This window comes from Perca fluviatilis, chromosome 18 (genome assembly GCF_010015445.1).
Source record: "Perca fluviatilis chromosome 18, GENO_Pfluv_1.0, whole genome shotgun sequence".
Classification (NCBI taxonomy): Eukaryota; Metazoa; Chordata; class Actinopteri; order Perciformes; family Percidae; genus Perca; species Perca fluviatilis.
Window position 1 is genome coordinate 20,891,072 of NC_053129.1, and position 21,876 is coordinate 20,912,947.

The following is a 21,876-nucleotide window of genomic DNA, read 5'->3' on the forward strand; positions in this document are numbered from 1 at the left end:
TCAAGTGTACCTCGGAAATTCGAAGTAACTATTCCAGTGTGCCTGGTTAATAACAAAATACACCCTATGCCAAAATGTTGGCTATATTTTCTTGCGGTCTTTTAACAAGGCAACCAGCCGAGATTTAGTAGTAACGTTTGGACAGGAAAGACAAATGGGTAGGCTACGCATTACATTATGTAATTTATATTGTAATTATTACATGATCGAAATATTGAGTAACGGTCCATTTTAACGATTGGCAACGCAATAGAGAACGTGACTTTCACATTTCCGCGCCCCAAATGTGTTACAGCTTGTGTTATAATAAAGAGTCACATTTGTGCATTGTTCGTGTATGCCGATGTCTTCACATTTCCGACTGCCCCTGAAGAGTATACCTCCATCAGGACCCTGTGTTGACTCGCCCCCTCAACTTTCTTTTTGTTCCTCCTGGAGGTTGAATCCCTCGCTAACCACCGTAAGACCAACAAAGAGAAGAAAACCGTATACGCCACAATTACAAAACTAAAAGTAACGTGAAGTTACTTAGTTAGTAAGCCATGAAGTTGTCTATAATGCGTAGTGCTTGTGGCAGCCTTCGGATACATTCAGCCTGTCCAGGCAGCAGGGTCAGCGGCTTGACACGGAGATGCCTACCGGTTGGTCCTGCCAACAACCGTTTGATCCTCCGGACAGCAAGCGCTAGCAGCGGCGGTACCAGCAACAAATTAGCCGTCAGCTTTGGAAAACAGTCTCAAAATGGTGATGGGTTTGACTGCGACAGTTCTTTGAGGTAAGTGTGTCTGTGACCGCACATGACTGACTTATTGTCATAATTGTATTACATTTAACTGAAAATAAAACACAATCGTGTGATGAACAGTAACCTTTACGTATTTCCGGTCTTGATGGCGTTTTTACTCATGAATAGCAGCTAGTTCCGCACGTGCCCTCGATTTCCTTAGAGGGACGCCTGCTGATGTAACTTCTCTCATTGTTGCCAAACACATGATGCTAAAACGAAGAAGAAAAAAACATAGGAAAAAAAACCTGATGCTAAAATGAAGGGAAAAAAACCATGATGCTAAAGTGTGTGTGTGTGTGTGTGTGTGTGTGTGTGTGTGTGTGTGTGTGTGTGCGTGCGTGTGTGTGTGTGTGCGCGTGTGCGTGTGTGTGTGTGTGCGCGTGCGTGTGTGTGTGTGTGCGTGCGTGTGTCACTGTGCTCAACAAGCGATGTGGTTGAAGCTGCTTCAAGCATCGTGGTGTACCAATTTGTTTACTGATACATCAAGATTTCTATCAAATTATATAACAATCTCGTGGGATGAATTACTGTTTCCTCTACAGTTAAGTGAATTTGAACACATTGTTTAAACCTGCAATAATCAGGCTGCGTGGCCAGCGGAAAGAAGCTGTTAGTCCAACACTGACATATTAGCACTTTTTAACTCCTGAAGGAAATACCTGGCTCTAAATGCTCCACTATGTTCATCGGCTAGTCGCTAAGTTTATCTGACTCCCGTTTAGTGCTGGAAAGTTGGTTTTCTGAGCTGCCCGGTTCAGATGAAAACATTGTGATGAGAGAGTGATGCAAAACAATAATGTTGTGGGCCAGAAAACCTAAACGAAAGTGTTAAAAGAAGCTATAAAGCTTCACAGAGCTGAGGGGAACTACAGAGGTGAGCGATAACCCTCTGGGGGTTCATCACTAGGAGCAACTCTTTTCACATACAAGTAGCCATGCAATCCATTGGTAATGTTCATTATAGTAGCTTTTAAAAGTATTTAAACACCAAAAACCCAAATGGGTTTAAAGCTGTTTTTATATAAATCATAAATGAAAAATTAGACCAAATTGAAGAATCGATTTTAAAAAGTGCACAAAAAAAATTATACAGACATGAATCCCCCCCCCCCCCCGCCCGCCCTTTATTTTCCATGGTATGTGGTATTCCTTTAACTGAAGCAGCCTAATCACTTGTTCCGATGTTTTATTTGAATAGGTCAAGTGGGAGAGTTTGAGGCATTTACTTACTCTACAGCGCTGTGGAGATGGCTAGAGGCATTTCAAGTTTCACCCCTCCCCCCCAGTTAGCCAACAAACACAGAATAAGCAGTTCTAAATGGTATCCACTTTTCTGGTGAGGGTACCTTTTCGAAATCTTACAGAATGGGTGCCTTTGACCTGATGTATGTGTTTTAATTTATAAAAAAAAAAAAACTGTGTGTAGCCCTAAATGGCTTATTGGAAATAGCTAACCAGTTTTACTTTCCTACTTTCTCTCACAGGGAAGTGGTTCAAAGCACCAAGGAGGCAATGTTGGCACTGCAGGGAAGAAATCCAGTAGTCCAACCATTGTTAGTCATTATACAGGTATTTTAAGCAAAAACAGAAGAGCTATGTAGGATTTGTAATTTCTATTGTTGCCTTAAATACTGTCAAACCTTAGATTAAGGCCAGGTCTGTGTGCTTATTTTTTCTCAAAGGCAGGTGAAGATGACCAATTGTTGGAGATCAATAAGAAAATGGCAGGAAGGGTAAATTCCTTTCCTCCTGATCCTCTGAATTTGATACATTTTGTCTTTTTCACAAATCTACACAATTATTCAAGCAGTTAACACTCTCATTGTCTGTATGTCCAAAGATTGGCTTAAACATCACCCAGATTTGTCTGGCAAAGGAATGCAGTGAAGATGAAGTAAGTGAAGCTGACTCACAAATTTGTACCTAAAACTAGGAAAACTCTTCCCACCTTGACATTATTTAGCAAGTAATTAATTAAAACTTTTCTTGACTGTAAGTCATCATATATCCACTGTTACATGACTAATCCCTAATTTCCTTAGTCACTCCTTTGGGTCCTGTTTGTATTTCTTTTTTATTTCATGGTATTTTCCAACATTGTGTGAGTGGGAATGGGAAGCAGCCTCTCAGCTGTTGCTCTCTTTGCCCAGATTGATTTTGACTCTTGAGCCATATAAAAAGGCATATCAGCTGACCGTGGATGATTTACCTTACACTTCCTGCTGTTTGCTGTTTCCCTCTTTACCTTGTTCTTAATTAATACAAGATCAGAGACACTTTACCTTTTAAGGTGTGTAGGCCAAGGTTTTCTGTAGACAATATACAGACACTGTGATATTAACAGTTTCACAGGTTATATTTCCTACTGTTCCTATTGCAACTATACCTTCTGTTTGTCTGTGTTTTGTCTTTGTGTGAATGTGTGTAGATTGTAGAGGAGGTGTTGAAGCTGAATGAAGACCCCAGGGTGCACGGAGTCTACCTCCACCTCCCCCCTGCCTACATCACCAGTCGAGTGTTGAACACAATCAAACCTGAGAAGGATGTAGACGGGTAAAAACCTGCTCTAGCCAAATAGGATCATTGCATTTAAAACGGCTGAGTTTTCTAATCTCACATATAGAGACATAACAGTGAAGAGTATATCTCTTTCAAATGGCACATGCTGGTAAAAAATCTTTTACTGTGTATATTTACAATTGGTTGTCTCTCTAGTTGTTCCTCTTTAATAATTTGTTTCCCTAAAATTTTTTTTTTTTTGTCAGCAGTAGACATTTTTATGCAGCAGTCTGGCAGGTATCTGCTGTGCGTGTTTCTCTTTCCCAACAGAGATAAATGCATTTACTCACATGGTACACCAAATCAGAAAGGGCTGCACAGAATTAAGACGTCTAAATGCAGAGTGTGTGACTTCAGCAGACAAGTGAATGAAAACATTTGCAAGGCACCCTTCATAATAATCACAAATTAAAGAGAGCTGGTTCAACCGAGGACACCTTTTGTAAAGAAAGTTCATTTAAAAAAAATAGTTGAGGTTGTCATGAGATATATGGTGCTTTTGCTTTAAAATAAAAAATGTTGACCTGTAATCCTAGATCTCTTCAATAATAAAGCAACTATACTATTAACATAAAATTTGACTCACCAGTGTTAAACTTTACCCATAGAAATAAATTTTATTTCTGTGGCTTTACCAGTAACTCACTAAATGACATGTCTCATGTGTATATGCAATTTTTACATTTTCTAAAGGTACTTGATACTGTCATTCATAGCACTTTACAAAATAAACGTAATGTCGTGGCCAGGTAGAAGAATAATTTATTTGATTTATATTGAAAATGAAATGTATCATAATTTTTGTCCCTTCTTGTCTTGTTATAGGATATCCGATTTGAATATGGGCCGTCTGGTACGAGGACACCTAAGCAAAGGCTTTGTGCCACCCATAGCCAGCGCTGTGCTGGATCTGCTGGAGAAACATGGTATAAACTCTGATATATGTAGCTGTAATGGCACTTACATTTCCTTTTGAAGGATCTTTTTTATAAATTTTCATTTTTTTGAGACGTGAAAGCATGCAAGGTGTAGCTGGTTAAGTTAAAGAGCGAGAGAGTTTGATTACGGTAAGCTACAGTTGTAGCAAGCACTGACAATCAGTATTATTGTGGCACACCAGATATTACTCGTTACCAATGTTACTAGATGCAGCTGTGTCGGTAGTACATTCATGCTGGAGAAATGTCTAAATTAGATATATTTAATACAGGAGTGCTTTTTTCACATGGCATGACAACATTCCTGTTTACCAATTCTATATTTTGAACGCTACTAGATGTTGCAGAACAGAAAGTGATACTATTAATCAATGTCAAGCAAACTGCAGCTTTGGGAAACCTTTGTCAATTTCAAATTTGGGAATTCAACAAAGCAAGCACACTATTTTTCCTAAGACTTTATACTTTTTATCAGAATGAATACATATGTGCTTAAAAACCTTATCAAAATGAGCATATGGTAAAGAATTGGGGCAATTGTGTGTGTGAAGAGTCTTGCAAATGCAGAGAAGTAAAAAATGCCACGATGCTAAGATACTCACTGGGAATCTTTGGGAATTATGTGGGGATCTGAATTGGGAAACACAAAAAAGGCTGACTCACCATACTAAGTATTGAGTTCAGGACCAATTTAAGACACACCCTGGGGTTCAGAGGTTAGGGGGTCAAAGTTCACATGTACATAGGGTCACTGTTATTATTAGTAAAGAATTTGTGTCCAGTTGCAGTAGTATATGGGGTGGTAAATTCCAAAATAAAAAGTGTATGGCCATTAGATTTGAAAATGGCCCACATATCAGCATACCCTATCTGTAATTATGACCACAGTGTTGCACAAAGCTATTTAACAACTACATTTTAGATTGGTGTGCAAACTAATTTCCATCCATGTCCAGGTGGTCAGCATTTTAATATGTATAATGAATACTTAACTGAATGGCCTTATGTTGCATTTATTACTTCTGCAGATTCTGCTTTGGAAGGGAAAACTGTGTTGCTTGTTGGAGGAGAAGGACCCCTTGGGGTGTCCCTGCAGTGCCTGATTGAAAGAAGTGGAATGGTAGCTCTCAAGGGTCAGTGGAGCTCAAAAAGCCTACGGAGACAGGTGTGGTGTTGTTTATGTGATTCTTTTTTTTCCTTTTTTTAAAATCACCAGTTTCACTAGGGCCTTGTTTGTGGTCAGCTTGACATTTTGTTTGTTTTGAGTATCATTTGTATGAAAAGATGTACTGCTAAGGCCATGGCTTTATAAATGAAAAGCCTGTCTGTTGTCATTATTCAGTTGTGCCAGCTACATTTTGTGCAGTTTTAGTGGCCAACCACATGGAGTCAGTCTCTGCTTTTTCAAATGCTGTGTCATAAAATGTGATCAGTTGCAACAGAGGTAACTCAAATAAATCAATCAATCAATCAATCATCTGGGACTCTGGACTCTTCTGGATTTTGCTTCATGCTTCAATTCTTTTTGCTTTAAGCGCTTGTCTTTATTTTATTTTTTTATTTCCTCTCTTTGAAATTCTTCATATTTGATTTCTTTGTTCCTTGTTTCCTAGGCGATGCAGGCTGATGCTGTGGTCCTGTTAGGGGCAGGGAACATGGATCTTCCCCCCACCTGGGTTAGACCAGGGGCTGCTGTCATCCGCTGTGAGCCCACACTGGAGACAGGTATTGTTGAATATATTGTGATAGTCACAATCACCCTGTACGGCTTGATCTATAGGAGAAAATAAATGACTCTTAACCTCCTGGCACCGCACCCTTGGGTGTTGCATGTGACTTGGAATTTAAACCTTGCTGCTGCACATAATCCTGTTTGCTGTTGATCTTTCAGAATGCATTTAATGGGATTATAGCTGACTAAAAAGCTTGAGAATGCATCTGAGTCTTCGTAGACATACTAGTGTAGTTAAATTTAAAATTTGTGTATTAGGCTTTTTCCAGCATTATAGAATGAAGTATACGTTTGCAGTTTATCATGTAGACAGACTTAGCAAGTGTTGCAGTTGTGAGGTTACACTCATATACCGTATGGTGGGACACGGCATGTGGCTTCTGTTTTTGTATCTTTGTAACACTTGTTAACATTTGGATATGCATGTTTTATTTCTCAACATGTGCATTTATCATACTATTTTTCTTTTCTTGTTTTAGATGAACATGCCGTTGAGATGTCCTCAAAGTCTGGGTTAGGATATCTCACAGCAGCTTACAGATCACAGGTGTGCCTCTTTGTTTCTGTCTCCAGTCTCGCCCCATTTGTCATTTTTGTTCTTTACCTTCATACCTACCTACCTCTTGGTCTCTCCTCTTTGTCTACTAGAATGTGGTGGGTAGTTGCAGTCGGTGGCTCCAGGAGCAGCAGTACCGACCCTGGCATCTGCACAGCCTCAAACTGCAGCCCCTGACCCCTGTACCAAGGTATAGATTACTTTCTGTGAGGAATTTAACTACATCTAACTGGACGTCCTTTTGTCATGTCATACTATTCTCTAAATTGCACCTTAGAGACATTTGTCCATATGGGTGGTGCTTTAAAATGAAATGTATCTGAATGATTAATCATGCCTTCTACGTTTGCCAGTGACATAGAGATTTCCAGAGCTCAGACACCCAAGCCAGTGGACCAGCTGGCTGAGGAGATTGGTTTGCTGCCAGAGGAGCTTGAAGCCTATGGCAGGAGCAAAGCTAAGGTCCGACTCTCCTTGTTGGACCGCCTCCACAAACAGCCGGATGGGAAATATGTACTGGTTGCTGGGTACGTTTGATTTACGGAGACTCAGACTCAGGTTCCAACATGTACGGCTGAACCGAAGCCATGGTTATCGGCTGAAGCGGGTTTGTTTTGGATCACGTTAGCTTGCTTGTCAGGGCCCGCCCTACTCTGCTTCTTACTGGCTAGTCTTCCTTACCTAGGTACTGTGCATGTGCGGCTCCCAACAAAGATGCAATAGAAGGGTGATGCCTCACTCAGTGGCTAAAACGGAGAGCTCAACACACAGGGTGAAAAGAGGAGCCGCAGCAATGTGCACTACGACAAAAATATGGCTTTTTTTTTTTTTTTTTTTTTTAAATTAAACCATGTATACCTATTCTGGTAGAACCTCTAAATACAATTATGAGCATAATATGAGGTCCTTAAAGCAATGTATCAATTATTTGGCTGCATACTGTATGTGATTCTAACGATAATGCACATAGATTAAGTCACATTATTTTAACCAAAAAATATGAAGTAACATTTTTTTCTTTATTTTCTGTATGTCTAGTATAACTCCCACCCCACTGGGTGAAGGTAAAAGCACGGTGACCATCGGCCTAGTCCAGGCCCTGTCTGCCCACCTTAAGCTCAACTCCTTCGCCTGTCTCCGACAGCCTTCCCAGGGACCCACCTTTGGGGTTAAAGGTCAGCATTGAATATATACTATGAATCCTTATGCTAATGCTGTTTCCCCTTCTCTGTGCTCTTTACCTTTCTCTTGACCTCATGTTAATGTGATACAGTAGTTTATTTTAAAGATAATAATTCCAAGACTAATCGTTTTCTCTCTCTGTCTTCTCTGGGTTTTTTTGTTTGTTTTTTGTAAGAAAGCTATTACATTAAACAACAACCTACATGTTTTTTTAAGGAGATGTATTTTCATGTTAAAAAGATTATTTTGGAATACAACTCTTAATTTTGTTTTTCTTCCGATTTGAATACATTGAGTGGAATTTTGAAGTCCAGAGACAGGCGCCCAAACTAGCAGTTAGGAATGTCTCAACTAACTGTGTGATAAGCTATCTTTGTCAGTGTGAGGCTAGTGTTTCATACCCTGCTACATTTTGTGCAGGGGTGGAGTAGTTCACTCAGAGTCCACCACTCAGCATTCCTCCTTTTGTTTGTCCCTGTCCTGTTGGTCTGCCTCTGACTGTGCTACCTCTTCTTTGTGCCTAGGGGGAGCTGCAGGAGGGGGATATGCCCAGGTCATCCCTATGGAGGAGGTAAAACACACAGACACTCTCATTGCTCCCTAGCAGGACTGACGCAGGCTTCAAAGACCGAAGACACGCAGAGACTCGCACTAGTTTACACATACACACACAACCCCTGGAGCTGTGGCATAATATTGCCTGTGACTAAATCACTGTCCATAAAGGCAGGGAGGGAGAGCAGAGAGGGAAGGAGACTGATTTTTAAGCTCCAGACACATAGCCTTCAACAAAGCAGCCTCCTTTTCTCATACCAAAACACCAGCTATTTACCTCTCCAATATTTTTAAAGATCTAGGACACAAAGTCTAAACCATGAGAAGGTTACTTTGTTTCTTTGAAGCCACATGTGATACCAAATTTTGTGATTACCTTTTAACCCTTCTTGGTAGAGATTTTATTTCCACTGGGACCATCTGAACTCACAATGTGTACCACTACACTACAGGAATAGTAATTGGATTTTCTTTATTTCACCGCTTTCATATTTTGTTGTTTTAATATTGTTTGTTTTTCCTCTTTTTTTTTTTTTTTTTTTTTTTTTTTCCTTTTTTCCCCACTGGTGACATTCATGCCATTACAGCAGCCAACAACCTGGTGGCAGCAGCCATCGATGCCAGAATGCTCCACGAGGCGACTCAATCAGACAAGGTGACCGCGTGATGATGTCACCCAGTAATAACTCATTCTTACACCCCCAAAAATGTGAAACTGTTGTTTTGACAGTGACAATGACACAATGACAATCCTGATTTGTCACAAAATTTAAATGTTAGTGATTTGCTATTAAGATGTTATTCTCTTTGATTTAAGAAAGGAAATTATGGTAATGTATGTACATATTGCAATCTTGTTATCTAGTGATGTCACTGAATATTTACACGGAAGCCTCAAACCTGTGTTGAATATATGCAAAAAGATGCTTTTTATGCTCCAATAACATTTAGCAGTTAGAACCATGGTGTGATTGTGATGCATTCTATTCAAGAAAACATAATTATTGCAATTTAAAGTAACTTTATATGCATATACACTTTTACATTTGTCTTATACCTCCAAGGCCCTGTTCAATAGACTGGTCCCTTCAGTGAATGGAGTCCGAAGATTTTCACCCATCCAAATCTCCAGGCTACGTGTAAGTCCAAACACTGCAGTGCCAGAATCACTTGTGTCAACAATCATTACTAGCCAAAAGCATTGCTGTGTTGAGCTCTTGTATAAAAAATAAAAAAGTTTATGTTTTTGTCCACTAGGGGACCTCAGTGAGCCTAGCTTTAAAATCATATCTTTCCCTTCAGCATGTCTTTATCTCCAAATATTTGTTTATGTCTCATGAAGCTCCTATCTATTTATATGTCTGAGAGTAAGGCTGTTTCTTGTAGTGTTGATGAAGAATGCTTTATATCAAGTCTTGGCAGATAAAATACATATGGCACATGCAAAGTTTGAACATAAGTCAACTGAATGTTTGTCTGTCCTGTTGTATGAAAGTCTCTGGGATGAGAGGTTTAAAGCAATATAAAATATGCATTAGTCGTAATGGACAGAGTGAGAGATAAATAGTCATCATGTGTGTTTTTAAACGGAGCACTCCCAGTGAACCTTTTGAACCTGACCGTGAGTTGATCGCCTCATAGTCATTTAGTCTGGATTTGTTTTTACATGCTGGGATGATGCTGTGTCCAGCTGATGTGAACATAGCAAGAAAAGTCCCACTACGTTGGTCTAAAATAAAATATAGAAATAGATTATCCTAAAATATCAAATACATTGCTTTATCTAGCAGTAGTGCCGCAGCTGGGACCGAAATGTGGGCATGTGTCGAACCACAGTGCAAAAAATAGCACCTAAGCACCACATCTCCAAAAACACTTACAGATGATCCTCTAATCTTCTTTCTCTCTTCGATTCCAGCGTTTAGGGATCAATAAAATAGATCCTGCATCTCTCACACCGCAGGAAGTCAGCACCTTTGTTCGTCTTGACCTGGACCCCTCCAAGATCACCTGGCAGAGAGGTATCTATAGAAGTATAGAAATTCACTCTGTAAATGATTTCTGTTTGCAACCTTTTAATACTGAAGGGCATTTTTCCCTATAGCCAAAACTAAAGAAGGACAATGTATGTCTGTGAAATATTCAGTAGGGTTTGTATTTCTTGTCGATGCAGCAGGTTGTCATTCTTTTGCTTCTTCCACATCAAACTAGAGATGTATTTAAAGCTTCAACTGCAACTTTTCACATTTGAACTACAGCAAAAAGTTTCTACCTAGTTGTTGGTATGCAGTGACAATATTAGGCATTCCAAGCAACATGATCAAATATTTAGTAAAATTATGTAGTGTAGCATATTATTATGAAGTGTGTGTGTGTGTGTGTGTGTGTGTGTGTGTGTGTGTGTGTGTGTGTGTGTGTGTGTGTGTGTGTGTGTGTGTGTGTGTGGGTGTGTGTGTGTGTGTGTGTGTGTGTGTGTGTGTGTGTGTGTGTGCGCGCGCAGGCATGGGAAAGTTTTATACACTAGTTGGTTACACTTTACTTTAACTTATATTCTATTTTATGTTTTCACATTGACACATTTTCCTTGAGAATGAAATTGTAATGCTTGCTACACAACACCCAGTATGAGTATGACTATCACGCAAATCTAATTACATGAAAGAAGTTTTGACAAACATCCAATGGTCCATAAACTCTGAAGAATGTGACGTGCAATATTGAATTAAAATAAAATATTTGATAAAGCACAATCTGAATTTAATATTCACTGCACCGTATGTTGGTGTGTTCTTGTCAATGAAAAGTGGATATGAAAACTCTTTTATGGCCTTTGTGTTCATATAGATTCAACACAACTAAAAGCGTTGCAGTCATCAGTCACAGAGAATTAAATGTGGGTATGGTAGGAGTGGGAATAGTTACCTCAGTGGAAGCTGTGTTTGGTTTAAAGTTGTCCGTGAGAACAACCAGCCGGGTGCTGATATGACTGATGTGGTATTTACTCCAGTGGCTCCAGAGGGCACTCTTAAAAGACGAACCCTGGAGATTAAAAACAGATTTACTACCTAATGTTATGTGGGTGTGACTGTGTGTCTATGTGTTCATGAAACAAACCATGTTTTTCACGTTCCCTTTCATTATATCCAACCAGCATGAGGATAATGTTTGACTAATGTGGTTTCCTCGCTCATTGTAACAACAGTATAGCCACAGATTTCTAACCACATTATTAGAGAATAGGCAAAGTGCTCAGTGAAGAAACTTTTAGGTAGCAAATCCTGGTAGCATAAGCACTTTCAGTGTGTCATCGCCTACTCACATTAAGCGATAAGAATCTCTCTTCTAGTCAGTTATTGGGTTTGTGTGTGTGTGTGTGTCGTTGTGTGCAAGCCTGCGGATGTACATTTTTGTCTATTTAACATGTGTGGACATGGGTTTTTACAGTCTGTCAAGTTCTTGTCTCATTGATGTTTTGCCAAAGTAGTATATTTCATAATAAATGTTACAAGAAATTAGATTGTCTTTTGTTTTCCAGTTGTTGACACAAATGACCGTTTCTTGAGGAAGATCACAGTAGGACAGGCGAGCACTGAAAAAGGACAGATCAGAGAGGTATGCAGCATTCATGCCTTCACAATCTTCATTCCCCTGAATTTATGACGTTCTTTTGAAAATGTTTTTTTTACCCACCGGCTTTGTTTTGTGTATTTTTACGATAACCAGAATATGCACGCTTCTGCAGTATCTGTTTTGGATACTGTTATCCACTAACTAATATGTTACATTCCAGTTCATTGCAAATATTTTCTCATACACCTACCTAGTATGACAAACAGTGATATCACTGCAGAGGCCTTGCTGGTGGGTGTGATAACATGTGTCTAGGGTAGCATGAGATGCCCGTGTACTTAAACGGTAAAACTAGTGGGTAAGAGTGACATGACACTGTCATGACACATGAACCCTAACCCTAACCATAACGTGTCATGACAAAACCGAATGACACTTACTAAAAAAAGAGTTGTGTCATAAACGTTTATAACTTGTTTATAATGTTTTATGACACGTTCATGACAGTGTCATGTCAGTCTTATGTAGAAAAGTTAAGTAAAGTGTGACCAACTAGTGTATAAAACTTTCCCATGCCTACACACACACACACACACACACACACACACACACACACACACACACACACACACACACACACACACACACACACACACACACACACACACACACACACACACTCCTTTCCATTTCTCTGTCCTGTCTCTCTCTCATGATAAAGCCCAGATGTATTTCACCCATATGTCTGTAGTAATGACAGCTAAATGAAATCCTGTAAATAAACACTTCACCTCAATGGGAAGCAAGCAGGCTTAAGTGAAAGCAAATGTTTAAAGAAGGAGAAAAGTGACCCACCCATACACACACACACACACACACACACACACACACACACACACACACACACACACACACACACACACACACACACACACACACACACACACAGCTAGTTCAGCATATGTTTACATTTACCGCCATCAGCTCATCCATTCCGTTTCCCTTTTCATTCCTCTGTCCTCCACCTTCCTCCAGTGCTCGATACACTATAGCCCCTCAGGGTATTATCACTGGGAGTGGGAGTAAAAATGGTGTGTTTCTTGGTGGATTAATGTGGTTTAAGTTAGGTTTCTTTTTTCTTGTGACGTGGAATGAAGACTGCTTTGGTTTTCCATGTGTAAATCCCTCATTCTTCCTTGTGTTCTGTTTTTTTTATTTGTTTGACATAAATCAATACAGAAACTCACAATCCTGTAACGTATTTCCCAAAGCCATCACTCCATTACTAGGTCATGATCATCATAAGACTCCTATTCTCTTGCCCATGTGATAAAGCTGGTGACTGGCGTCCGTTTTGATAATTTCTTGTCTTCTAATCACTGTGGAACGTTGCCAGTTTTCTTCCCACAGTGTGTTTGCAGTTGCTACAGCACTATGGTCTTGACAGTCAGTCAGGGATAGTATTATTCTTTACTAAGCAGTCCCTATTGAAATATAAAGTCAAATTTGTTTTGGTGTGAAAGTTTTAAACCTATTGCTTTCACAATACTCTGCAGGCCGGTGAACAAATACTGCAATTTGTTGCCCCTGTGGTTTACATTGTGTATGATTTTCCTTTTCTCACTCTCCAGACTGGGTTCGACATTGCAGTGGCCAGCGAGATCATGGCCATCCTGGCCCTGGCAGACAGCCTGGTGGACATGAAAAACAGACTGGCGCGCATGGTGGTGGGGACCAGCCGCTCTGGACAGCCTGTCACCGCAGAGGACCTGGTGTGTGTTACTATGTGGTCTTGTCATTCAGAGAGTGTGGGAATTTTCAGTTTTCATCACAACATCTCAGAATTTCTGCAATGAAAAGTATTGAGTCAGCTGCAGTTCAGATAAATGAAGAGATGTTTTCTGTCATTCCCATGCAGAAAGAAGTGTGATGGTTAGGTGTGTCCTACATTTTTGGTAGGTAAACCTGTAGCATTGGGCCCTCGTGGGAGATTTTCGAGACACATGTACAAAACATGTGAAACATAATCCATCATCATCATAATCGTCTGTCAAACTTGCAGCTAAGAAATATCCAAATTCCCACTTGGAGCAGACACGCTAACATACCACTTCCCCTCTTGAAAACAACATTTCTAATCTAGGTGTAACCTGCGATTTAAGATGTTAAGAGTTTTCGCACCTCTCACCGGATCCATCTGTGGGGTCAGCTGTTTCTGGTTTCCCACAGAAGACTGCGGGCCTGTGTTGTTTCAGAGGTGTAGAGGAGGACCCCCTATTAGTTACATTAGTCGTTCTGATTGGGCTAGATGCCAAAACATCACCACACCTCAGAGCCAGCCCCAGTGGGAATATGGTATGCGACTGCGTGTATACTACATGGGAAGCAAGCACAGAGACCTACAAATGGACTGTAGTGCAATGTATCCTCTGTAGTAGAACCATTTAACCATTCTTCACATAAATATCAGCTGTTTGTGTTAGTGTGGCTACATTTTTGTCTGAGTCCTAATAACCTGATCTTGTATTTATTTATTTATTCCTCCCTGTCAGGGTGTGAGTGGGGCACTGGCGGTGTTAATGAAAGATGCCATCAAGCCCACGTTGATGCAGACCCTAGAGGTGAGACATACACATAACCCCACTTAAATAGTCATTATGCTGCTCAACTGAGTCTCTTCTGGAGAATATATTGTAGAATAAATAGGCTGGTAGTCCACAGGGATGTTAAGTGTGCACTAGACCTACCTCTACCTCTGCTGTCAGAGAAAAGAAAGAGAGTGCTCCGCTGAGAGCTTTTAAGAAAGGATGATAGATTGACCTTTTACTCCCATGGCTCCTTTATCTTAATAACAGTTTAGCAGTGTGTAGAGGACAGGTGGTGCTCTCAGAGGCTGTCTGATCCAGATTCATACTGTCCTCAAATCCTTAATCTGACGATTTATACCATAACTCTCACAACATCTGGCTTTCATTTAGCTTTTACAACATTACCGTTGTGATCACACAGGCACATAAACAATTCTTGCATTTTCACTAACACACACACATACAGTATATATCTATACCATCAGTGACCCAGGAAAAAGCCCAACCCTCAAGGTGATGGATGGAGAAATGGAGAGGAGGGGAGTTTAGCGGTTTAAAGGATTGAATGAACCGATAACAATCCAGACATCTAGCACTGATCTTTGGCCTCTCTGGTACAGCAAAAGCCCACTTGAAAGAAGCACCAAGTTTATAAAAGACCGGCCCAATAACTAACTTTTCCACTTAAGCAGTGGTTCCCAACCTTTTCTTTAAGACCTACCCCCACACCCCTATTAGATGAACTCAAGTACCTGTTCATCGACACCATCCATCAGGTTCCAAATGTGTTAATTAGCATTTATCATTAACTGGATATTTTCCAACACTATTTTTGTATCCAGCTGTATACAGGAATTTATTCCATGGTAGTTCATATGTCACATTGTTTTTGACGATGAGCTTAATTATCAACTTGTTTTAATCTACTAATCATTCATGTGAATATTTGCAATCTGTTTAAACTTCTCTGTTTTTTGTTTTTGGGCATTACAGCCTTTAATGGAAAGGACAGCTAGATATGAAAGGGGAGAGAGAGGGGAAAGACAAAATCGTCCAGGTCGGACTCAAACCCTGGACCTTCTGCGTCGAGGCATACACCTCGATATATGTGCGCCTCTACCAACTGAGCTAACCCAGCCACATCTTATCTGGTTTTAAACGGAATATATTTGGCTTTTATATGGTTGGACAAAACAAGACTTAAAATTTAAAAGAATTGGTATACAAATTGATAATACAAATATTTGTCATTTACATCCCTATATTAGTATGTAGGTGTAATCAGAATTGTTTATATTTTATTCACCATTCTTGGTCAAATTGACTTGGTATTTATCTGTTAAACTAGTGTAAATGTTAGACATGGTCTCATCACTTTTGAGATATGGCTAGTTACAGCAAAGGTTTTCTGCACAAGCTAAGTGTATTTTTTTTTGGGGTTGATTTTAAGTTATTAAAGTTAACAATATTAGCAGTCATGCTTCAACGGCTTTGTGTTTTTGTTGTAGGGCTATTTTTCGTTTGTTTGTTCTTTGTTGGTTTTGAACAGAAAGCTTGGTTACATGGCTATTGGGTGGGGAAAATAAACACAGACTGGGTGTTTTCAAGGGTGTAGAGGGGGTGGAGTGTTGCATGCAGCAGAGATTTAGTTACTTTCTGTTTTTTTGGAGGAAGCATTGCGGTCCTGTTGTGTGAAACCGTTTCCTGTGTGGGTTTCCTGTGATTCTGGTCAGGGAACTGGTATCGGCACCGACCGGGCCTCAGAGCTCCATGAGAATTTTCCATCCAGCTTGACCGCCTGTGCCCTTTATGCCCTCTTCGCTTGTGATTGTTTGTGTTGAATACAGACACACATGAGAATAGTTGGCATAGGGAAGCGCGCGTGTGTGTGTGTGTGTGTGTGTGTGTGTGTGTGTGTGTGTGTGTGTGTGTGTGTGTGTGTGTGTGTGTATACACACAGTTCTGTTGTTTCAGATGGGGTTTGGAGGAGACATAGCACAAGAGGAAAAGGGATAGTTTTTGAACCCACGTCTCACTCCCTGTGTACGTGTCTATTAAGCAGACTTCAGTCATTCTCTGTGTTTCTCAAACATCCTGTCTACGTGGCGTTTCACCGAACCGTCTGCATGCATCTTTCCTGGGGAGAGGCAGTAGACCATAGTTTAGACGGTCAGAACTGTCTTGTTTGAATCCTTGTGCTATCTGAAAATGGGATTTGAAGGATCTGGGAAAATGTTATTGGTGTAGTAGCCGGTCTGCAGCTGGTGTAGTGGACAGAGACAAGAGATGCACGAGAAGAGGAAACAATGACATGATCTCCATCTTCCTGTTTTTGTTCGTTTTCCCTACTCCTCATAATCCTCTTGTCCACCAGTTGAAGAGGTGACACATTCAACGTGTCCTTTATTTCCACTTTCATCACCAGGTTGTGGCTTATTTATTGCCTGAATCTCTTTCCCTCATGTACGGATGTGGAAAGTGTGAACTGGGTCCAGTTAAAGTTCAGGAGTTGCAAATATGCATGGAAATCCACGTAATTTATGACGTATGTTCAATTTTTATTGGAATAAAAAAGGAACATGTTATTGAATGGATAAAGTAAGTAAATAAAGTTTATTTATGTAACACTTAGACTGAGTCACAAAGTGCTTCACAGGCCAAATAAATAAATACATTATTAAAAAAATGTATAATCATAAAAAGCACAGTAAGTCACAGTAAAACCCAATAGCACAGATTACACATCAATACATTCAACAATGTTGTTAAACGAACGCCTGACTAAAAAGATGCGTCTTTAGCTGCTTTTTAAAAATGTCAGCAGAGGCAGTGAAATCACGAACGCTGTGTTTGAGCTATGTTACTGGTTAGTGGTTGCATGGCATTCGTGGTTCAACTGCTCATGACTGTTTTCCAAGATGGCGGCCGAATGTAAACACGAACGCTACTGTCTTTATAATCTATCTTTTTAATGAACTGTCTGTACACTTCCATTCACAACATTGTGTGTATTTCCACTGTGTACTTAAACATGTTACACAAGTTATTTCACTGTAACGTAGCATGCATCTTGCATTGTTTACATCAAGCTAGCTTCATACAGAGGGATGAAAATATTAGATTCAGGAATTGGTTAATCTTTGTTTACTAATCTATAGTATAATAGAGATAGACAGAGATATAACCTATAACAATATATACATGTGTGGCACTAAGCAATATATTGTGATCCACGCTAAAAACAGAATTTGAGGTATTCACACTTTCCGCCCTTGCTCATAACCACTTGTATTTTTCTTTTTTTAAATTCAAAATGTCATGAAATTTAAAGAGCGATTTGCTCACATTTATAGACCATCCTCAACAGCGTATCACCAGTGTTTATGAGGATGATAAAAGTTGCAATGTCTTTTGTATGTTTGCATGTTGGGACCCTCATTATGCTACCGTTGAAGTGTGGTGCTATTTTGAGCCTTGTTAGTGGTAGAAAGCTAGAGTTAGCAGCTAACTACCAGTTTTGCGGTAGCATGTTAAAAGCTAGAGACTCATTTGATCAGCATGAAAACATATTCCAGAGAACGTTTGACTCGGTACACATATGTTATTAACCCCTAGGTTCATTTTATGCCGGAATTGTCCTTTTAATGCAGTTAGATGCTGCTATGACCTGTACTACTAGTTTTTATAGACAAGTGGCAGCGTTTGTCAGAGCCTTGTTAAATGGCTGATTTACTCCTCTGAGGGGAGGCTGTTTATGCAGGCAGAGGGAGAGGTATGCAAACAAAAGCTTAGAAAATCATGCAAGTCCTTCCCATCCTTCCTTTTTCCTCCCTCTCAAGGAATTCACATACAGTATAACAATAGGTCAGTTTGCTTACCCCAGTTTTCTTCTTGAACGGTTTTCTCAGTAATTTACTTTTTTTTTTTTTTTAAGTTTTTATGAGTGCAACGAAAAGATTGTGATCTTGAGCAGTAGACCTTTCCTCTGCAACTGTATACTTTGATGCCTTGTCTGAATTGGATGCACACCGCAAAATACCTTTTGAATGAAAGTTGTATATGGTAGTTATTTCAAAAGTTCTGATTTCTTACATCTATGAGGAAGTAAACATTTAAACTGGGAAGTCCACAGTCAAAGCTCTACTTTTAAAGATGATACCTTTCACATTTCTTTGATCTGTACATACTGAGCATATGACATGTTCAGCACATGTATTGCACTTTGCACTGCCTCACTGAAAGTGAGTACTGGCCTAAGTGTCTGCCATAAGCAGTAACTTAAACTTGAAGTGCTCTTTTAGTTTGTGTGTGTGTGTGTGTCCAGCCTTTAGGGAGTAATCCAAATCAGCAGGGGAAGGAAGCCTGGCCCACAGTCAGGCTGCCATGCCAGTTGAGTACCTCTTAACTTGTGCCTACTGTTTAGACAATCACAGTGCCAGCCAAAGTGCATTCACACTTCAATATTTATTTATGTTTAGTGAAAGATGTTGAATTTAGTATGAAAGAACCAGTAAGTCCTTATTTAAACTTGGTCGGGTGAGTTGCTGTGGGTTACACTGATTTCTCAACTCCTCCTGCATGTTTGTGTGCCCATCTAATTGTTGCAGGGTACGCCAGTGTTTGTCCATGCTGGGCCCTTTGCCAACATCGCCCATGGCAACTCCTCGGTGCTGGCTGACAAGCTGGCTTTAAAGTTGGTTGGACGTGACGGCTTTGTGGGTAAGAACACACAGTCTGCGCATACAGATCTCTTACACACACACACACACACACACACACACACACACACGCGCGCACGCGCGCGCGCTAAAGCTGATACACAACCACAAAACCTTTGGGGACGACGGACAACAAGATGTTTTAAAGCGTAAGCTTCCTTAGCAGAGCAGATTAAACTATAATTTATAATTTACTGCAGTCATGAACTGCAGCTTGTTCCCCTGCTGTTGCAACCTTTGGTCTATGTTCATCTTATTTCTGGTTCTGGCTCTGGTCTAACTGCCTCTGGTTGACTGGTGTGCTGCTCAGGTGTCTTGCTGCTGCTGCTGCTGCGTAACTTTCTAGGAAACGGGTGGAAAGATTGCGTAAAAAAAAAAAAAAAAGAACACAGGAGAGAGGAAGGAAGCTGACTGATAATCTTAAGAGCCGCTGGAATGCTTTAGAGTAAACCACACTAATCCTTTCAACGTCAAAGCATACTTGAATATTTCCATTTTTATCTGTCTATCTATCCCACTGCTGGCTTTCTGTCCTCATTTACTTTGGCTGCAGATATATGTTTGGAATGTACGTGTCTTTGCGTGTGTGTTTTGAGCTGTTCAGGTGAATTTAATGTACAGTACAGGCCAAAAGTTTGGACACACCTTCTCATTCAATGTGTTTCTTTATTTTCATGACTATTTACATTGTAGATTCTCACTGAAGGCATCACAACTATGAATGAACACATATGGATTTATGTACTTAACAAAAAAGTGAGAAATAATAGTAAACGTCTTATATTTTAGATTCTTCAAAGTAGCCACCCTTTGCTTTTTTTGACAGCGCTGCAAACCCTTGGTGTTCTCTCAATGAGCTTCATGAGGTAGTCACCTGAAATGGTTTTCACTTCACAGGTGTGCTTTGTCAGGGTTAATTAGTGGAATTTTTCCCCTTATTAATAAAAAAGCAAAGGGTGGCTACTTTGAACAATCTAAAATATAAGACATGTTATTTCACACTTTTTTGTTAAGTACATAATTCCATATGTGTTCATTCATAGTTTTGATGCCTTCAGTGAGAATCTACAATGTAAATAGTCATGAAAATAAAAAGGAAACTCATAAATGAGAAAAGTGTGTCCAGACTTTTGGCCTGTACTGTACATGCAAATCATCAAAGCTTATATTTATGTGTATGTAAAAGAGTTTTCTGTGTGAGAGCAGTAAAAGGAGAAGGTTGACTCTTTGGGCATACACAACATTTACACAAGCGGTCATCTGTTAGCTGGGCAAATGTGTAGGCAGCATGAGAGAGTTGGGTTTCACAACACTGGAGCAGAGAAGCAAGGAGGCTTGTATGCATTTCATACTTCCACCTCTTGACCCCACTTGTTTTCCATCTGTCCATCTCGTTCACTCCCTTCCCTGTCTGTGTGTTTGTTACCTGACTCTTAGGTATGCCAGGAACGCGACCTCCCTCTGCAGCTGGGATGCATGTACCCCCCCTCTCTCCCACTCCCTCCCTCTCAGGCTCTTTTCTCTGACGCTACAAACTCTGCCTTTTTAACTAGCACCACTGAAAAAAATAATAATGCAACAGTAAAGATAAAAAAATTAATATTCCTGTAAATACAGTCTGGAACGACAAGTAAGCTCTTTGATTGATCATCAAGTTTATTACAGCTTTGGTCTTATTTTCTGTTTTGGTAATCATTTTATTGGTTATGAAAACATTATACAAACCAAAATAATGACTAAAATCTTGAGACATGATGACGTCCCAAAAAACTCTGACAGGATTTAGCTAGATTGTCTAAACCGCTACATTTGGAGGTGAAACGGAAAGTGCACTCAAAAAGTGCACTCAAAATGTCGCTCTAAGTTAAACAGGATAGACTGTAATGGAACAGACTGTTGTCTTTTCTTTACCAATAACTTTGGCTCATTATTAACAATGGATCAAATGTGAAAGGGATCACTCATAGTGACAAACCCACAAAAAATGATCACCCAACTGTGCAGTTCATTTTTTCTGGTTCACTCCCACCGGTCTCATCAGCCTTGTTTCCAGACACAGCAGTAGCTTTTTTCACAGGAAAAAAGTGGCCGGGTTAGCTCAGTTGGTAGAGCAGGCACACATGTGGAGGTGTATACCTCGATGCAGAAGGCCCAGGGTTCAAGTCCGACCTGAGACGATATCATGCATGTCATCCCCCTCTCTCTCCCCTTTCATATGCCCTAAAAAAATCTTTAAAAATAAAATAAACAAAAAAAACAGCAAACCAAGTTAGCTACTGGCTGGTGAACAAAGTGGAGTATTTAATTGCATTAGAGACCCAGATACTGTTTCTCAGGAGTTGGTGGGGACCAGACCAGAACTAAAAGGAGAGCAAATATTGGACTTGCATATTCCATGAGGCCAGAAACACAAATGAATACTAATGTTGCTCCATGTCTATTGTAGGTCTAAATAAGCATCTGTTTGCTAACAAGTTTGCCATATCAACTTGATATGGTGATATGTCAACATTGGGTTTACAGCTTGTTTCTGCAGCACCCAGGTGGCCCTAAACTCAGTTAATGCATGTTTAAAACCATACATGTCAAGTGTTTTCTTTCTTTTTTATATAACCCAGTATCATGAATCTCATGAACACTTTCTCAAATTAATAAATCTTTAAATTGGATGAAGACAAACTCTGTGCTGTA

The 21,876-nt window shown here is 39.9% G+C and overlaps 1 protein-coding gene across 3 annotated transcripts in view; it reads left to right on the forward strand.

Moving 5' to 3' along the window:
* Nucleotides 1-336: 336 nt before the first annotated feature.
* The window catches only part of mthfd1l (methylenetetrahydrofolate dehydrogenase (NADP+ dependent) 1 like), a 37,354-nt gene continuing 15,814 nt past the window's right edge, over nucleotides 337-21,876 (forward strand). The window contains exons 1-20 of one of the 3 annotated variants that reach the window (XM_039782177.1): nucleotides 337-775; nucleotides 2,272-2,356; nucleotides 2,470-2,520; nucleotides 2,628-2,681; nucleotides 3,216-3,340; nucleotides 4,172-4,272; nucleotides 5,313-5,449; nucleotides 5,898-6,009; nucleotides 6,496-6,563; nucleotides 6,665-6,762; nucleotides 6,926-7,099; nucleotides 7,611-7,747; nucleotides 8,279-8,330; nucleotides 8,862-8,964; nucleotides 9,374-9,448; nucleotides 10,228-10,330; nucleotides 11,845-11,921; nucleotides 13,511-13,651; nucleotides 14,432-14,500; nucleotides 19,075-19,186. In XM_039782177.1, the coding sequence (XP_039638111.1) occupies nucleotides 543-775; nucleotides 2,272-2,356; nucleotides 2,470-2,520; nucleotides 2,628-2,681; nucleotides 3,216-3,340; nucleotides 4,172-4,272; nucleotides 5,313-5,449; nucleotides 5,898-6,009; nucleotides 6,496-6,563; nucleotides 6,665-6,762; nucleotides 6,926-7,099; nucleotides 7,611-7,747; nucleotides 8,279-8,330; nucleotides 8,862-8,964; nucleotides 9,374-9,448; nucleotides 10,228-10,330; nucleotides 11,845-11,921; nucleotides 13,511-13,651; nucleotides 14,432-14,500; nucleotides 19,075-19,186 (2,107 nt within the window). In that variant the 5' untranslated portion in view covers nucleotides 337-542. Of the gene's footprint in view, nucleotides 776-2,271; nucleotides 2,357-2,469; nucleotides 2,521-2,627; nucleotides 2,682-3,215; nucleotides 3,341-4,171; nucleotides 4,273-5,312; nucleotides 5,450-5,897; nucleotides 6,010-6,495; nucleotides 6,564-6,664; nucleotides 6,763-6,925; nucleotides 7,100-7,610; nucleotides 7,748-8,278; nucleotides 8,331-8,861; nucleotides 8,965-9,373; nucleotides 9,449-10,227; nucleotides 10,331-11,844; nucleotides 11,922-13,510; nucleotides 13,652-13,797; nucleotides 13,835-14,431; nucleotides 14,501-18,791; nucleotides 18,857-19,074; nucleotides 19,187-21,876 lie in introns of those variants that run through there. The other 2 variants (XM_039782175.1, XM_039782176.1) reach the window with 2 other exon arrangements.